The sequence below is a fragment of the Nestor notabilis genome, unplaced genomic scaffold (genome assembly GCF_000696875.1).
Source record: "Nestor notabilis isolate BGI_N333 unplaced genomic scaffold, ASM69687v1 scaffold566, whole genome shotgun sequence".
Taxonomy (NCBI): Eukaryota; Metazoa; Chordata; class Aves; order Psittaciformes; family Psittacidae; genus Nestor; species Nestor notabilis.
Window position 1 is genome coordinate 66,973 of NW_009933148.1, and position 19,545 is coordinate 86,517.

At 38.9% G+C, this 19,545-nt stretch overlaps 1 protein-coding gene across 4 annotated transcripts in view; it reads left to right on the forward strand.

Annotated features, from left to right (window-relative positions):
* The window catches only part of PLCB4 (phospholipase C, beta 4), an 88,909-nt gene that overhangs the window by 35,188 nt on the left and 34,176 nt on the right, over positions 1 to 19,545 (forward strand). For 2 of the 4 annotated variants that reach the window (XM_010016716.1, XM_010016718.1), the window contains exons 17-25: positions 892 to 992; positions 2,678 to 2,713; positions 5,331 to 5,472; positions 6,100 to 6,184; positions 6,397 to 6,521; positions 8,441 to 8,492; positions 11,131 to 11,233; positions 12,951 to 13,115; positions 16,009 to 16,213. In XM_010016716.1, coding sequence (XP_010015018.1) covers positions 892 to 992; positions 2,678 to 2,713; positions 5,331 to 5,472; positions 6,100 to 6,184; positions 6,397 to 6,521; positions 8,441 to 8,492; positions 11,131 to 11,233; positions 12,951 to 13,115; positions 16,009 to 16,213 — 1,014 coding nt within the window. The remainder of the gene's footprint in view (positions 1 to 891; positions 993 to 2,677; positions 2,714 to 5,330; positions 5,473 to 6,099; positions 6,185 to 6,396; positions 6,522 to 8,440; positions 8,493 to 11,130; positions 11,234 to 12,950; positions 13,116 to 16,008; positions 16,214 to 19,545) is intronic. The other 2 variants (XM_010016717.1, XM_010016719.1) reach the window with 1 other exon arrangement.

The following is a 19,545-nucleotide window of genomic DNA, read 5'->3' on the forward strand; positions in this document are numbered from 1 at the left end:
AGATTGGAATATTGCATTATACTTTATAAGGATAAAATGAGGGATGCCAAACTTGATATCTTCAGTGTAAATATCTAGCTGTGAGCCAGTGATGTGGAATGTGTTTATGGCCAACGGGGAAACATAGGCATATCTAGGGTGTGATTCACCTTGTCTGTTTCAAATGTCTACCTTCAGAAAAGGCAAATCATGCATTGGCAAGTGGGTGAACCAAGGTAGTGGCCTGTGACACACATCATACTGAATGTCCCAGCTTTAGCTTACCTCTTGGTCCTCTCCTTGATAAGTCTTTAGTTTTTATCTATTTTAACTAGCATAAAGCCACTGCTGTTGCTGTCAGTAGAGGTCCTTGTGAAAGACATTCATTGTGATCCAACTCTTGGTATCTGTCCTTCCAGTGCTAAAAAAGGCTGAAGTACAACAATTTTTTAGAGAGGCTTCTCCGTATCTTTCCTCAGGGTGACCTTAAAAGCAAATGAAAATGATTCCATATAGTAGGGGCACATAAGGAGACTGACAATGCACAAGAAGCCTGGTCACTTGCAACTTTCTACATCTTTAATTAGAGAACTCTGTCTTCATTTCTTCTTATTTCCCCAAGCCTATTGGGTTGGGGTAGTTTTTTACGCTTTTCCTAAGCAAATTACTGATTCCTTCAAAAATACAGTAAATAACATTTTTCTTGCTAACCATGCCAAAGCTGTAGGAATCTCGGGCCTTAGCTGTAATTTATTACTAGTGCTTAGAAATCTAATACCCTGGATTTTATTTCTGTCTTTAAAAAATGCCAAACCCAAACCTCTGTATTCAGCTGTCATTTGTTTCATGACTCACAAAAAATAGTGATTGCTGTGGTTTTTCTGGCACTGATTCTTTTTGTTTTCTGTGCAGCTGACCAGGAAGAAGAAGCGCATCCAGAGTACAAATTTGGAAGTGACCTTACTGTAGATGATTATGGTCAAAAAGAAGCTGTTGCCATCAGTGTCAAAAAGGTGGGATTGCTTCTTATATGTATTTCTTTGAAAGTTTTCCATGGCGATGGGTGTAAAAGACACTGTTTCGTGGAAGCATCACAGCATGTGTCAGAAGAGTCAAACCCAAGATCTTCACCAGCTCAGATTCCTAACCTTTAGGTTTGGTTTTGTAGCCTTCTTGTTCAGGTAGAGTACTCATTGGGAAAACAATCAGTATGGACGGAAACAGTTAAAGTGGAGACTGTGATCAAAAATACTCATTAAAGGCAACAAGCAGTTTCCTGCTCCTTCCTCTGGTGTTTTACTTCGCATGTCAGTTGCAGAGCCCTAATATGAGGTAGAATATCAGCTTTCTTGCTCAACAATGGTTTTTTTTGCAAGGCTGCATCCTGTGTCTTTGTTACAGGGATCCTCTGGGTCATTTTTTATTGTTAACTCTTAGGGTAAATTCTCCCACCTACAGCAATGAAGGCAGAATAAGGTGGTTATTCCCCAGTGCAGTGGTATAGCAGTGGGGCTATTCTAGAAAGCCATATGGCAGGTAGAGTAAGAGTTCTCTTTATTCTACACATACCTGATTTAGTACAGTTTATCAGTCTGTGCTCAGTAACTTAAATATTACTTGACAGTAATTAGATACAGAATATTGGAATTCAAAACTAAGCCTGCTCTGGCACTGAAGGCATTATTGCTGCTTGCTACAGAAAAAAACCCTGTATGTCAGTGCTAAGGTACCTTATCAGACCATGCTCCTCTGTCTGTCACTCAAGTATTTTGGCCACTTCTTCTCTCCTGCCTGGCTGGCTTTGGATCTTACTCCAGAGAGAAGTACAGGTACAGAAAATCTTTCATAGCACAGATTACCCTTGGTAGTATGTCTTTAGCATCATCACCAAGACATCAGACCTGCCTTCCTGGTATCTCTTCTTGTCAACATCTTTGCTTCTTCAGGACTTTTATGAATCTTCCCACTGAAGTACCATTTAACTTCATTGCTGTAGGGCTGGTTTCACTTATTGAGTCACCTGGTCCTTAACTACCTGAGTGTTTTGGAGTCTGTTTGTTTGTTTGTTTTTTCAGATTAGTCACTCATCCTCAGCATATGCCCTTGGGTAACTTCTCTGCTTCTTTGCTGATCAATGGCTCAATCTTTATTCTTTAGGAATGTACATTCAGTGCCAAGTCAACATTTATCTGTTTCAGGATTCTCAGTACTGGTAGCTTGTAATTGAAGGCAGACAGAAGACTGTCCCATTGCAAATAACATCTTGAGATAGGACTTTTCCAAATGCAGACATTTAAAGCACAGTTTACAGCAGTCCTTACCCCTTAATTCTCCAGAGCCTGGGCAGTTTGCATATCCACATCAGATGATCTTGTACGTTGTCTGGGTGTGGTGTTCTTTCATTCTTCTCTGAAACTTCCTGTCCCCAGCATCTAGTGACAGTATTGGTTTGGCTTTAACTGCCTGGCATCCTCCCTTCTATTCCCATTGCTGGTCATCTGTTGCATTTTGTCTTATATACCCACATTTGAAAGAGAGTGAAAATTTCTGCAAGTGTGTGGGACAGAGGAGCCACACAGGAATGTGGAAGAGGGTATGCTTTTTGCTAAATGCACTAACCTTTTGAGGATTTTTTTTCCCTTACTGTGTTTCCTATTGCTTTGTCTTTGGATAATGTATATATATTTTTTTCCTTTAGGCTATTGAAGATTCTGAGCAAGAAAACAATAAAAAGGTGACACATAGGATGTTATATAGTTTATTTTATTGCTGTATATATAATACACATATTACTTATCATGCATTCTTAGTGGATTAACAATGCTCAGTCTCACTGCATCTACAGAGCATTCCTCTAAGGTTTCTTCGGCTGTACTTTTTCACTGGGGTCAGGGCTGTCAGAATGTTTGGGGACAGTCAGGAGTGCATGATTTTTGCCTGCTGAGAAGTGTCTGATCTCAGTTTCAAATGTCATGCACAGCAGTCCTTTGAATGGCATTGAGATGTATCATCCCTCCTCCTTTTTTTCCCTCTTCCCTTACCCTGACTGCACTTTGTATTCCTCTCTCTTTTTCTTCCTTTTGCTTTCCCTTGGGACTTCACTTCTGCATTTATCCTCTCTCAGGAATCCCTTCTGTAAGACTCTTCCCACCTCCTTTTTCTCTCCTCCTTCTCTTCTCTCATTAAATCTTCTCCTGTTCTAACCACACTTTGTTTCAATCTATATTGTTTTCTCAGTGGGTTCTGCTTCTTGAGGGGTGGGGAGGTCTAAATAATGCAGAGATACCAACTTTCCCCCATTGTTTTCTCTGGCCCTTAAAAGGGTCATGTGCTGTTGTGACCATTCCTTTGTTTCTGTAGGCTTTAAGAAACAGTCCATCCTTAGCCCTTTCTAATACACACTTTTAAAGTTGTGAACACTGCAAAGAGTGTAGCCCATTTAATCTAAAAATTATGGGTCTCCAAGGAAATAAGGTAAAATCAATGACCAGTAGATTGTCTTAGAACACTGTCTTAGAGCTAGTGTGTCATTAAAGCAGTCATACAGCTATAGTCTTCAGGGTACTATTGCCTTGGCACTAAGGCATGAATAATCCCCTTTGACTTCCTTTTCACTGTGATTCATTGCTTAGACATTTATGGATCGAGATAGTAAAATCTGATTAGCAATTCTGAGCAGTCAGCAAGAGGCACATTGAAGGAGCCTGGTTTTTAGAAGATAGGTGGTCAGTTCTTCCTGAATTATTGGCCTTCCAAAAATGAAGACACTGAACAAGACTAGTTCCTTTGAAGAAATTTGCCCTGAATTTGTTCTAGACTCTCTTAAAAAATACTGGTGGAGTAACAAAAAATGCCTGTATTGTACTAATAAAGGGATGTACTCTCTGGCATATTCAGGAAACAGATCTGTGAACCCTCAGTATGTGGATTCCTGAAAAGCAGTTGGATTGAGCCCTGGTAATCAGCACTAAAATATGGTTTCAGCTTCATTTCATGGGCCACTGGAAGTTTAATTCGGTCTAAAATGCACATAAACCAATGTGTACCTAGACTCATTCTGATAACTCCGCTATTCTCTGCAACCAGAAAATGATGTTCCTTGTGACTATAGTCATATTATATTAAGGCATAAGTTGTTTCACTTCATGTGGTATTCATTCTTTGAAATGTGTCTGTGCTCTATGACAGGCAGAGGTACATGCCCATAATAGTGGCAGGTAGTTTCACATATCTTTTACTCTCCCATCTCCTGAGTAAAAGGAGTTGCAGTAGTGTAGGTTCTGAGAACCGAATTCTTCTTCCCGGAGAAGGGGCTTTGCAAAGTGCTTCTTGTTGTTGACTGTTTCCTGGCACAGTAATGAAGGAGAACTTTGTGACAAACATGAGTTGCACTCTAAAAGTAAAAAGCTATACTATAAGAACTTTTGAATATATTTAGTACTTCCTTGCAGACATTCACTGCCAGCCTGCAGGAGGTTTGATGTTTTGGTAACTGCTTCACTGGTAGGAGAACAAGCAAAAATGGTTGTGGGGAAAATGCCATGCACAGTAAGCCTTGTGGAGTTTGCTTAGATTGACAGACACCTTTCTTTTTCTTGCCTTTGCTTCAGTGAAAAGAATGTGTTTCAGCCTGGTTTAGGGAAAGGAAAAAGTTGGGCAGGTAGATCTACAAGAGAAGCACTTACTTTTGTGGGTTTCTAGCAAATGAGATACTTGTAGAAAACTTTGGAAGTTGTATTATAAATGTAGTGCATCTTTATGGGAGCAATGAATTTGGATTTTTATCAGTTTAAGCAGCTAGGAATCTGAGTATGTTGTGTCTCTTGTTGGTCTTCTGAAATCTCTTTGTCCAGTGAAGGTTGTAATCCCTATATTTTGGTCTGCTTTTGTTAGTAAAGATTAGCAATTGAATCTAATTGTGTTTTGATGTTGAGAAAGCTTTACTCAGTACCAAGTATGTTTTACTCCACCACAGCTGCTATTAGAAAATGTATATGAAATCAGAATTCTTAGGAATTTATTTGGCAATGAAATATCATTCTCTTCCACTATTGCTCAGTCTGTTGTAATCTTTTATCCCAAAGTTATCTTACTAACATCACGTAATACCCGCTGCTTAGGAGCTTTTCTATCATTGGTCCTCTTGCATGTGTCTAACACTGAGACTGTTTGGTGCATATATCAGTAAGAAAATAAATCTTAATTTGTGACATTAAAGTTCACTTCTCTAGTATTAATTTGCACTTTCTTTAACTTTCTGCAGATTTGGGTATAATTTGGTATCATTTGAAAATTCCGACACTTGTTTTTACACACACAAATAGTGATTATTCTTTTTAATGTGTTTTCAGGGTTTAGTAACTGTTGAAGATGAACAAGCGTGGATGGCATCTTACAAATATGTAGGTGCCACAACCAATATACATCCATATTTATCAACAATGGTCAACTATGCTCAACCTGTAAAATTTCAAGGTTTCGATGTAGCAGAAGGTAACATAAAAGGTTGAATGAAATAAAAGTATTTGCTTATTCTAGGTATTTTTTTTAATCTCTACATTTCCTAAGCTTAGAAATGGCATAAGGCTTTTATAGTTTGATGACCATCATTGCTGTGCTTACAGATCTCTGTGTCTTTGAATGTAGAGTTAGCATGTTATTCCATTGGTCATCCACACGGAGTCACTAAATTACTGGGAGAATCTGAAGCTGTTGATGATATTCTATAGGCCTTTCCAACTAAACTGCATTTTGGTTCATCTTTCTGTAAAGAAAGGTGAGCGTGATTGGCACAGTGGTCAGCAGTTAGCTGCTGCTTTCATTCTGTACACTAGACCATTTATCGTGTTGGTTTGCCTTCTCTAGCCACACAACGCAGGCTCTGAATAACAATTTTGTCCTAAACCATAAATGAAAGTTTTGTTGGTTTCCAAAGGAAGTGAAAGAAAAAAGCAAGTCAGAAATACTATGAAATCTCAGCATAATTTGATTCTGTGAGTGACAGATAATGGTGAAACAGACCAGAAATTACTATATCCTGCTATTACCTGTAGTGCATGATCTTGGATTTTGGTTCATCATTACAGAAGTGTTTTAAAATGTCTTGTCTTTTCTTTCTAGAACGTAATATCCATCATAATATGTCCTCTTTCAATGAATCAGTCGGACTAGGGTATTTGAAGACCCATGCCATTGAGTTTGTGAAGTATCCTTTCACCTCCTCATACCACAACTCTACTAATGCTACAGATAAAACAAGTGTACCTTTCTAGGTTTACAGTGTTCCATGTCTATAAAGGAAAAGTAGCTCATAGGATGAGAAACAGTAAGATTAATGTAAGAAATATTAAAGTTAACAGAATATGAACATACATTTCTGTGATGTTTTTATTTCAATTTCCTTGATGAATTATACAGTTATAACAAACGACAAATGAGTCGGATATACCCAAAGGGAGGCCGAGTGGATTCCAGTAATTACATGCCTCAGATTTTCTGGAACGCTGGCTGCCAGATGGTCTCACTGAACTATCAGACCCCAGGTAGGCAGCAACGACCAGTGAACCTCAATCCTAAAGAATAGCTTGGGCAGTAACTCTCAAACAGATGCCATGGATTTGCTTCTGGCATTTTTTGAGGAAACAGGCATATGGCTAAATAATACAGTGGGGTGGAATTACAGAAGCGTAAGACAAGGAGCAATAAAAAAGCCATACATAGGAGGAAAATTCAGTCCACTTTCATGGAAAAATAAGAATACTGTAACTTCTCACATCAATATTTTATTAATAAAAGGTATCAATTACAGGGAAATCACTTTTTTCCCAAAACACAGCTTCAGGTGCATGTCTGCAAAGTAAAGATCATAGAATCAGCTAGGTTGGAAAAGACCTTTAAGATCTTTAAGTCCAACTGTTACCCCCTTATGAAGGAGTATACAAATTAAGATGGTAAAAAGTAATGAGTTATGGGCGAAATGCATTTCTAGACCAGTTACTGTGAATTGTGAGTTGTGATTAGCATCAGAGAACAGGGGCTGAGGTCCCAGCTGAGAGAGTGATGCCAGGGAACGTAAATGCCTCTCCACAGGGTAAACTGTTCAGTGAAGGTGTGAGTATAACTAACAGGGTAGAGGTTTTGTTGTTCTTGTTTTGTTTTTTAATTAGTCTATGACTGTCTTTAGTCATAAATTTAACAGACCAGTTTTTCCATTTTCTAGCTGTGATAGTTGCTTCCCTCCCCACCTCCCACAAACGATGTCTTTGGTACTGCAGACATCCTAATGATCATATCCTGGGTTCTATCCTGAGGAAGCAAGTGAAAGCTGTACTGGAATACACTGCTTGTAAAGCACTGCACTGGACCCAATACGGGGGTCAGAGCAGATACACAAGCTTCACTTTGCTCCCAACGCTGCTTCTGCCCACTGCATATCATTCTCAGACCCATTATGTTGCAAAACAAGAGTGGTAATTGTACAACTGGAAGCAAGCAGCTTTCTGTATTAGTGTCCTATGATTCAGCTGTGCTGTCAGGGTGAAGAATAATGGGGAAAATACAAGTTAAGGCTGCCCACTAAAGCAAATAGTAACTGGTACGAGCACATGAGAATGTTGTGTATGTGTAATGGAGAATGTACAGAAAAGATTTTGTTCCCTTTTGACGGTAAAAGTCTGTTGGGCATAAGAACATTTGTGTTATCACTAAAGAAGGATATTTTATTCTAGTGTAGCTGGAAACCTGCATGAAAACGTTTTATTTCTTACAAAGTTTGGGAGAGAGTTGGATGGGAGGAGGGTTATATGTTCACTGTCTGTCATTGTATGCGAGGGCTGTAACAACGCACTGAATGAAACTCTGGATGCTTTAAATGTTAAAACTAAGCAATCTGCTGAGATCTTTGTGGTTTCTTTTTGTGGTATTTTATTCAATTAAGCCCATAGAAAACCAGTGTGATACTCATCTCACTTTCTTTAAGGTGTCAGGATACAGACAGTATCAGAGTTTATTCTATATGTCTTCCTTGGACTGAGATTAACTGTACTGTTAAAGTGCCTGTATCCCTCTGTTATACAGAGTGATTTTAGATCTCTAGCGGAAGTGGAGACATCTGTATTGTAGATACCAAAAGTTAGATGATGGAAATCCCATCCCGGGCACTTAACATGACCACAGTGTGGTTCTTCTCTGCCTACCAGTGTTTTTGAATTCAAGGAGAGACTGTTCTCTAAGCACAGCACACACTTCAGCTCAGTTGATAAAGCTGTTACTACTGTGAGAAAATCTGGAGTTTGCCGGTTGCTTCCTTTTGTTTCTTGGATGTGTGTTTCAATACACATTAGATCTAATTTTTATTTAAACTGATTATTCTGGACAAACAGTCTTATATTCTTTTCTAAAAATATTGTCCATGTCTGCATTATTCAGAAGGAGAAATAGTAATCTTTTCCTCTCTTGACAGATTTAGCAATGCAGCTGAATCAAGGAAAATTTGAATATAATGGATCATGCGGGTGAGTGATGGTCTAAACTATTGTCACTGTGTATCAGAATCCTGTGCTATGGTTTTAATAACATTTGTTCAGTGTGGATTATGTATTACAAAAGAAAAATTGGATGTTAGGTGAAGAGTAGAAATTAACAGAATTCTAGGAGAATTATCCCCTACAGGGAGGTATTCTGATGAATATGCCTTTTAATGATGCCCGGTTTTCCAAGATGAAATAGAAGAGGCTTTGTGTGCAAATTATGAAGATCATGAATACCATACACAGTTATTTATTCAGCTTCTGTTCTCAAGTTTGCTTGAAGATATGTGTCAGAATGGAGATGCGCTGCACAGTTCACAGGATTGCCAAATTTACTTGGACAGGTTGAGTCTCAATACATAGGGAATGTTTTTTTAATGTGTGCTTTAGTTGGGGAGCAGATTTCACAGAGAATACTGAAGTGTTTCATCTCTCTTAAGTTCTTGCTCACAACTTTTGCATGAAAAAGGATGCTGAAGTGATGTCGATAGATTTTTCTAAGATGTTGAGTTTATACCTTAATAAGATAGGCTGATCGTTAACATTGAGAGAAAGGAGACGCCTGATGAATGATAGGAAATGGCAGTCTAGAAACACATTTAAAATCTGCAAACTCATGCTGGGAAGAAACAACTCTTCTACTAATGCTAATCTTGCTCAGAAAGAAAATCTGAGTAGATGAAGGTTGGTGAAATGCCTCCTCTGAAGAACACACAACAGTGCTCAACAGTTCTTTGCCACTCCATGCCTGCCTTTCAGTGGTGAGCTCTCCAGATAGAGACTTTGGGGTTTGACAAAGGTTCAGTTGTTGGCCATTTCTATCAGAATATGCAGAATAGCAGAGTATGGTTCCTTTCTTGTTTGACCCCCCAGCCTAGTAAAAGAGCACGTGTTGACTCTCGCCAAGTTCTCTAAGGACAGGCATCATTATCTGTGGAGATCAACGGCATGGACCCAGAGCATCTTCATGCAGTGCATCACCTTATTGCCTACTGCTCTAACTTTTTTATGCCATTCTGACAACAGTTATTTTTAGCCTATTGCTCTAGCTTTTATACCATTCTATTTGTAGCCTATCATGTTTAGTTCCTGACTTATAGTTTGTTGTTTAACACTGCTCACTGTCTCACAACCAGTCCCAGAATAGCCAGTCTCTTATCTTTATGCTCTCTCCTCCTCAGCCAGGTGTCTTGGTATCTTATGCTCTCTCCTTCTCAGCCAGCTGGGTTGCTCTGCTTGATTGCACAATGTACTTTGTTTCTTCTTTAACTCTTTCTTCTCCAGCCAAGCAGTTACTTCTCTTTGGCAATAATCAAATAGTTTCCATTGTTTCCCACAATTATCAACTGAAGACCTTTGATTCTTGTGTCAGTCTTCTGGTATGACAGTAATATAGTGGGTAATACAATGGTAATATTTTGATGTGTATTATAAATGTGGTGCTGTTTTGGTCACAGAAGACACGCAAGGCAATAAAAATGAAAAATTACATCTCCTTCTGCCTGCACATTTTTTTCTCCAATTTACAGTTTTCGTGCTGGGGAAACAAGATCAAATCACTTCAGTTTCAGCATTTTTTTTATTTCAACACGCTGGATGCAGAGGCTTGTTTCTGATAGTTCCCTTCTGCCCATAACCTACTTCAAATTAGTGAAATATTATGAAGTCACACTCATTTATAATGGAAGACAAATGAGGAATATTCCTTTCCTAACCAGAAAACAAAAGTTTTGTTATGAAAAAATGAGAGAAAACCTTGACATTCTCTTCATTGGAATTTTTCCAGCATGTTTTAATTATTTCTGAATTGTGTGTAGGCCTTTATAACCTTTTGTACCAGTGTTCTGCTAGTAAGACTAAGGGTGGATAAAAGATAATCTTCTAGCAACTGTTGCCTGTAAGGGCTGCAGAATTAGCAAGATGACTCCAGTTACATGTTCCCTGTCACGTGTAGCACAGCATTTCTGTGATTAGAATCCCTGGGTTTTGATTCATCAGAGCACTTATCAGCTTCATTGATATGTTGATCCAGTGTATAGTCCTCAGGGAAGTATTGTAAGTGTTATTATGGTAGTACCTTTCATGCTACTATAATTAACAATCTGTCAGCACAGACATTATCAGCTGTTTTCCCCAAGGTTTTATAACTGAGATGAAAAAATTAGCCTCAAGCTGGAATTTATTGTGTGAGTCTTGACTCTGTGGAACCGCTTCATTTGAGAAAATAAAATTGAATAGGTATTTTCTTCCAAAGTGTTGAAGAATTAAAACAAAAGAGAGCATCTCCTTTTTATTATAGGATAATTCACTATAATTTTAAATGTGTTATTCAGTCATTTTGAAATCCCCTTGATTATATTACATTTATTTTCATCTTCAAATCCAGGGTTGATTTAATCTCTCAGTAGCTGGTAATTCAGAATGAAGATTAACATTTATCTGTATGCTAGACTACCATAGTGTTTCCTTTTACTTCCTCATACTTGCAGCTAGAATGATACTCTGTATTTTACGGTGCTGTAGGAGAGTTCATTGTTTAAAGCTAGAACATCATTTTATTTGTATTTAATACAGATTTAGTTTCCACACAAGAATAATTTTCTTCTTTTTGTCTTGAAATAAGGTATCTACTTAAACCAGATTTCATGCGACGACCAGATCGAACATTTGACCCTTTCTCTGAAACTCCTGTAGATGGTGTCATTGCTGCAACATGTTCTGTACAGGTAAAAAAGCAATAGACAAACTTCTGTCATCTTATCACATCCAAAATCACATTTAAATGTCAACAGGAATAGGCTATCTAGAGAAAATGTATTTAGATGGTGTGGGTTTTGTGAAATTAATTCTATTGTGGGGGTTTTCTTATTGCTGGCTAAGACATCTGTGTTTACTTGATCTGAGTGGAACATGATAGAACTAGAAATGGTTTGTTATTACATATTATCACTGAATTTTAACCCCCTTTGTGCTCTTCTTCAATTACATCATTACAAATGAGTGAAGTTCATTTCTGTGAGCAGTATGAAATCATACAAACACGAATATGGGCACACATGGGCAGGATATTTTCAGAATAAGTAAAGAAAAATGGTTCATGTGATGGTCCTTACTTTGGAGTTGTCTCGAAGTAATAAAGTCCATAAAGCTTCTGTAGTTCTGCAGCAAGGTCAGGTATCACGTTTTGGAAGAAAGCTGACAGTTGTAAAGCTTCATTTGTGACTTGGCACTCTACTCTCTTTCTTCAAATCCCCTGTGTGCAGCTTAACAAAAGATTTAAGCTTCCAGTTATCACTTTCTATGTGCAGCATGGAAATCTCGAACTCTCCCCGACCAAGGGTCCATTGTGCATTCTAGACACTTAACTAAATTTTATTTGCATTTTCAGAAGAAAAAAACTTTTTATTACTGTTGTCTTTCTTTCATGTTCATGACAGTACAATCCGTCCAAGAAGAAAGTGGGATATGGTGGTGAAAACATAAGTTCTAAATAACATTAGAGATAGTTCTTAGATCATGTATTTTACTGCTCGCTTTTCTTGTGTGACTAAAACTATATCAAATTCCACCTAAATTCTGTTATAAAGGAGTTGAGTGGGCCAAAGCCAGTGATGATACCCCTCAGCCACGTAACTTTTCAGATTTGTTATCTAGAGTGTTCCCTGGAAGAATTTTAGATCATGAAAATAAAAGGACTTGAAATGAGCTTAGGTCTGTGAAATGGTGTTTCAGGTTTTCTTCCCTCCTTGATCATAGCAATGAAAACATAAGCTGCATTTTTACGTAGTATATCATCTTGATGGAATAAAACTTTTCCCTGGAGTAATCACCTGCTGTGGCTAGATTCATCTTGACTTGGAGTAAAATTGCGACAAATCTTCATATACAGAACAATACAGAGGAGTTGTGTGGGGGTTTTGGTTTTTTGCTTTTTAAGATCCTACACTTCCCAGACACATAATAGTTAGACTGACACGTGATTGCTTTAAAACCTTTACTTACATAACAAGCAGATCAATAGCTTCCTTCCACCTCTTTGTAGTCAAGACATACAGACGGCTTACAAACAGAAGGTTGCGAGTTGCAGAACAGCACTGCCCAATCTGGTTGTTTCATTCAGTGTTTTCCAGTAATATAGTGAGTGTATCTGTGAGTCGTTGGCTAATTGGGCTGACTGATGTACAACTGTTAATACCATAGCACAGTGAACACAATTACTTCAAATCAGGGTTATATTTAAGGTCTTATCGCAAATACTTTTCTAAAGAAGCGCTGCAATTTTAGCTCTAAATATACCATTTTCATGTGATGAAATAAATATATCTGTTCTGTATGAAGCAGTTTTCAGACTGCTGCCCATAAAAATAAATACCAATATTTCCAGTATTCATAAAACACTGTGTACTTTATATTGCTTTTCCTTACTGCTCTGTTATGTTGCAGGTAATATCAGGTCAGTTCTTATCAGACAAAAAGATCGGTACGTATGTAGAAGTGGATATGTATGGTTTACCCACGGACACGATACGTAAAGAGTTTCGAACACGCATGGTGATGAACAATGGTCTGAACCCTGTTTACAATGAAGAATCATTTGTATTTCGAAAGGTAGGATATTTGGAAATCACTGTTTGTGCTTTGCACATCAGCATCCTTGCTCACTTGAGCCACTCTTCCCTGCTTCATTCTGACTGCTTACGTGAATAAATACTGCTCCCATGAAAAAGGGTTTGTAGGAGTCCCGTTTACTGCAGTAAACAATCTAAAGCTGCAATAAGCTTTCAAGAGGTTGTTTGTTCCTTTGTTTTCAGTTCTGCTTTGTTTTCTTTTTCTAATGGATAACCTCTGTAGCTGTCACATGATTTTTTTTGTTGTTTGTTTTTTTCTGTTTGGCTTTTCCCTCCCCTTTGCTTCCTCCTCCCACTTGGAGGTAGCCACCTCCTCGGTGGCCATGCCTGTGTTCAAGGTATGCAGTCCGCTCAGAATGAGCCCCCACTGGTGGACACCATCATTCCTTGGAGATTTCTTCTTCCCTGCCCTGGCAGTGGCTGCTATCTTGCACTGTTCCTTCAGCCCAGAGGGCAGGTGAGATGCTGCATCCAAAGCTAAGGTCAATGTTATTACATGGAAAAGTTGGAAGGGTGCTGTGTTCCTCAGGTGTGTTGCCAGCTCCCTCCTTCAGTAGTCCATGTGCATCGTGTACCTTTTTCTTTTTATTTTTCTTTTTTCCAATATCAAAATAAAAACAAACCTTTTTTTCTTGGTATGAGGGATTTAAAGAGAGAGACCAGTTGTCTATGTTCAGTTTTTATCTCTCAGTCTTTATGATACACTGTTTTTTTTGAACTCCAATTTTTTTCTGTCAGCTGGAGTTCCATCCAGACCACATGTGTTAGCAGTGCTATCTTTGATAATGTCTGTTCTCCTTGTACTTGTTTTGTTGTCATACAAGATTGTTGCTCTTCTATTTTGGAATTGTGTCACTATTCCAGAGTGACAGACTTTGTCCTAATGGTGATAACACTTCACTCTTGGGTATACTAATATGAGAGGTTTTTCTGAACTCAAACGTATTTTGGGTTGAATGTGACTTCAAGTGCTTTTCTCTGTATATGAGGAGGCACAGGGAAGATGCTTAGGTACAATGCCAGGCAGTCGTGGTGCCCATGGTTTGCTGACCATATGGCCACCATCTGCTGCTTTCTGATTTCTTAAATCAAAAGGCCCATAAGCTACAGGGTGCACACAGCTTCAGCCTACCTGTATATCTTGGCATGGGTACAGTGCCTGATGCCGGTACTCCGCAGACTTTCTTCTCTGCTCAGCAATGAAAAATTACATAGTCACACCTTCTCCTGAACTCATTCTCAACTCATAGTGCAGATCAGCCAAGACACTATTTTTCTTCATCTCAGGCCTGTATCACATCAGGCTTAGTATTGTAATCAAGACATGCATTGATGACCAAGCAGATGAGTGGCATAAACACAACAGGAACAGTTCCTCTAGTTGGAGGAAATGGAGGCATGGGGTGGATGGTGCTTAAAATGTCATGAGGGTGGAAGTTCTTACCAGGATACCACAGAATAGATTAATGGAGAGGGAATAATAATTACTCCTGCTCCTTAGCAAATCTATATCTGAGGCCATCATATAATGAAAGATGTGCTGATCTGTGGCCTGTGGAGGAGACATCTTCCCTGCCCTGTTTGGGTTATGGTGTTCTCAAGCTGATGTTCGATCCTACACAGTTGTTCTCAAGTAACATGTTTGATTGTTCTTCTGTCATGTTTTCTTGCTTTATTTTAATTAAAATTAAGCTTCAGTCATTGTAAGCCAAGTTCTGTGTTGTCACTCTGTTGTGTAAGAGGGAGGACAGGTTGAGTGCCGGTGGTAACCTGTGCTGGGAGTGCTGAGTATCCTGCTCAAGTAGAGCAGGAGATCTGTGAACAGCTCAGGTAGGTTTGGAGACCAAAAGTATAATTTATTTTATGCCCTCTAAGACTGTAAATGAAAGTGGAAGGAGGACAGTCTAAGGGAGATAGTAGACACAGTTTACATAGGTCTTCCCTGTTGTCCCATAAGCGCTGATGAATAGTCAGGTAAGGAAGGAGTGAGAAGACCTTTCCCAGCATACAGTCGAGGCAGGCTGGCAGAGAAGTTGCATCTCTCAGGCTGTAGAATCACACACAATCACAGAATGGTTGGGGTTGGAAGGGACCTTAAAGATCACCTAGTTGCACTGGGCAGGGACACCTTCCACTAGACCAGGTTACTCAAAGCCCCATCTTCTCCTCACTGCTCTGTGCACAAAGGCAGCACCTTTGTTCCAGGAAGGCAGGATTTTTTTTGTTACTGCTTTATTCAGTCCAGATTAGGGACTGACATGCAGATAACTGGCAGCATCCCTGCCCACCATACATACCGTGTACCCTTCGTGTCATGAGTACAGCACACCCACTTCTGCTGGCCACACACCATTTCAGCAGGTCTGTCACCCTGTCCTGCCCTCTGGGTCTGCTTTTCCCCTTTGCAGAACCCATAGTTCAGCATACAGCTCCATCCGCTTGTGCTTGCACTCCTTCTGTTCTTCATTGCCCTTTTGGATACATCCCAAATCCCATCTTTCTGTCATAATTCTTCCTGATTCAGCACTATCTACCCTTCAATTGCTACTGTAGCTGTCATTTCCCATGTAGCATTTACTGCCTTATTGATGTTACCAGTCCTCGGTAATGAAAAATAAATATGCAAAATATTTAGCTAGTGTAACTGTAAGCTGCAGGATTTGCATATTCTGAAATCTACCCATTATTTAGGGTGGAAATAAAGCTTTTCTAGGAAATGCTCATCTCAAAGTGTGCGGTTTGCAGGGAATGACATTATCTTACAGGGATGGTAGTCTATTTCTGGCATGCAAAATGAAAGGTTCAAACATGGGAGGTGGGGAGGGTGATACTGTATTAAAGTCATTGAATTCCTTCATTTTATGGATTTCCAGGTTATTCTCCCTGATCTCGCTGTCCTGAGAATAGCAGTGTATGATGACAATAATAAGTTGATCGGTCAGAGGATCCTGCCTCTGGATGGTCTGCAAGCGGGTTACAGACACATTTCCCTTCGGAACGAGGGCAACAAACCACTCTCTCTTCCAACGGTTTTCTGCAACATTGTGCTTAAAACATATGTGCCTGATGGTTTTGGAGGTGAGATAAACCTGTAATCTCAGTGTGCTGCAGAGCTTGCGTGTTGGTGTGGCAGTACTGAAGTACTGTGGTGTCAGTATGCCAGCCGGAAGCAGATACACAGTGCTGGAGGATTGGAAAGATCCTTGGAAACCCTACATATTTAGTTAAGAAATGAGCTTTCAGTGTTCAAATGTCTGCCTCAGTGTTAAATATTTGTAAGGTTAATATGTACTTTAGCTATATTGTTTGTCCTATAGGTATGAAGAATTGATGCAGAATCTAGACGTGTTTTTTCAAACAAAACAACTTTTGTATTCTTGCAAATATTGATGTATTGTTAAAAATGGACAGGGAAATAATGTAGCATCCGAAACCTTTCTGCATTTTTCTTCCCCAATTTTAGGTGATTTTAGTGGTTTAATTACTTTTGGGTTTTCAGGAAAGGCATTTTTAATGTGAGCCATTTCCATGATCAGGTTGGCAGGGCCATGGTCATTTATTCTGAGCAGTGGCAAATTGCCACATGTGTATAGGAATGAACAACTGAGAATAATCATTACACCACGTAAATGAGTGTCATGGGTAAGTTCACCCCAAGGCTGTCTCTCTGGGAAATGTTTCCTTCACTGCAGGTGAAATTCACTTGTATGTTACACAGTGTGTAAACCATTTAAAACTGTGAAATAGAAATTGTGCTAAATGTTAGTGCTCTGACTGCAGCAGAAGTTCACCTTAGAGCTGATTGGTGAAACATTATTGATAAAAATGATGTTTTGCTCTTTGCAAAAATGATTTCAAACCTGCTGCCTATGCAGAATTACTGTTACTTCTCTTGGGTGTCATTTCCATAGTACAAACTGCAGAAAGAGACAGCTAACCTAAGGTATCTGTGTGTCTTCAAGTCTGTGTTTGCTGGCATTTATCCAGGCTTTTGAAAAGCTGGAACAGGCCTAGACTCAAGTAACAGTATTTACAGAAGCACTTGTGTTATTCATACCTTAAATCTCGGTTACTGGCAAGTTTTTGCTACAGTCCTGGAACATTACCATGCCTTTACGCAGATGTTTTCACCTACAGTATTTAACTTCAGGGACTCAAGATAAATGTAAGCTTGTGCTTAAGCTTGAGATTCTGGAGGCAGTAATTGAACCATGAATCTTAGGGACACATTTAAGCATGTGCTTTAATTCTTCCCTGACCTTAAGCTTTTGACAGTAAATGACTCAGTTAAAATATTTTCTAAATTAAGGACATGCTTCTGATTTGGGATTGATGTTTTTCTCAATGATACCACACTTTTTCTAAGAGTAGAATTAAAACTTAGCAGAGTTTGATGTGGCTCAAGCCCCTGAGTGGGCTGATCACAGAGGGAAGAAATATCTTTTACTTTTTTTTTTAAACTACATTATACAAATTCAGAAGTGAAAGAGTTGTTTTTCAAAGAGAATTTGAACACCAGTTTAGAACTTGCAAATTGTGTGCGGTTGAGCACTGGTTGGTCTACACTGGATGCTCTGTAGATCAACTGTCAGCATTTCTACAGATGGTTCATCTGGTAGAGGTGAGGACATACAAAAGCATACTACCCATGAGTAACAGTACCATTAGATTAAAATGCTACTAGAATGAGAGAACTAGTTGTTGTAGCTTATTATTCACTAGTTGTGAATGAGAGAACTAGTTATCATACAATGTGGGGAAAAAAACCAGACCCCCTGTTAACATGAACTAAATGAATTAAATAGTTCTCCCTTCCCAGATAGTTTTGGTGTGTCTTATGTATTTTTCTCATTGATATAGAACAGCAGCATGATGAACAACTGGCAAATAATTTGGATACTCAGGTGGAATCATTAGTATTCTGTTGGCATGTGGTTTTTAATTACGTATCATGTGCAGTGAACTTCCCATTGTTTTATGAGCGATCACTAGGATCTCTGTAGATGTTTTAGTAAACCTGTAGGAAAGTACAGCTCAATTCAGTAGCTGCCTGCTTTCTTTTTTCTTTCTTTCTTTTTTTTAATCTGTATGAGAAATACTTAAAAACTTGTACCAAATAGTAGCTAGAATGGGTAATGTATTGCAAGCTTTAAAAGTTGCCTCATTTTGTTTTTCATACAACTTGATACGTTCTTGTGGTTTATTTGCATCAGCTACTTTGTTCACAATAAAATACAATACTGGTCCAAATTAATGTAAATGAAGTAGCATTCTCCAAAGAGAAGCTTCTGTAATAGAAGCTGTACATAAGTAAGCATGGCTGCTTAGGTTAGTGGTTAGAGCCCTCTTATGTGCTCTGCCAGTGATTTTCCTAGTTTCATACTTAATTGCAATTCTTCTACAAAACGCTATTCCCTACCCCCACCTTACCTCAATGGGGAGAAAGAAAAACGTAAGCAGAGGACAAATGACAATGTGAAAAGCAGCAATGAGTCACATCTTCCTTGTAGAAATGCTTAGCCTTTGGTGATGTGCTTGTACGGTTAGTAATGCCATTTGCAAAGGTCTCGCTCTCCCAAACATGTTAGTCATTTTTACCTTGACGCTGGTGATAATCAGGTTCCATTTTCAGATGACACATCCTGTTAGCAGGGTAGTCCTGGATTTTCATTGAAGGGTGCATGCCAAGGACAAAAAGGCATGCTTACTAAGTTAGGGAAAAGGGAAACAGATAGCACTGAGCTGCAGTGCCATTGTTGTGGCTGAAAATAACTCCTACACAGATTTTGTGTATCTGAAGGAAGTTTCAGAAGACATTGAGTCACGACAGTTATTGGAGACAACCTATTTGTGTAGATAAACAGAGCTGTCAAGGGTAATGCTATGTATTTAGTGCAGCTTTTGTTGGAATGGGAGCCCTGTCTGTGCTTTTTTTTGCTTGAGAAATGCATCCAGTGACTTCAGAGGAACATTTATAGAACATCTTAAGTTGGAAGGAAGATGATATATTCTAACCCGTGGTTTGCACAAGGATAGAAAGTTTCTTCCCAAAGCTTCGACAGGTGGGATATTTTTCACACCTGGTCAGTGGAGCAGCTTTTCTGCTTTGCATTATTGTAACTGCATTTGGAAGATGGCTGAAGAGATGATATGAAACATGAGCAAAATTCAAATGATGATTAAAACCATGAATGTCAGAACTGACACTGCAGAAATCCGCTGGTGCAACCAGCTAGAATAGAAGAGTATAAAAGCATTTATCTTTTGCTCATAAGCAGCCAAAAATCAAGCCTTTCAAAGAAACAGCTTCCTGCAAGTGGAGCCTTGTCCATGGACCTCCTGCCAGTCATGACACAAACCTGAGTTAATTAAATGACAGTAGTTTGTAGCGGATGATGAGTCAATCAGTC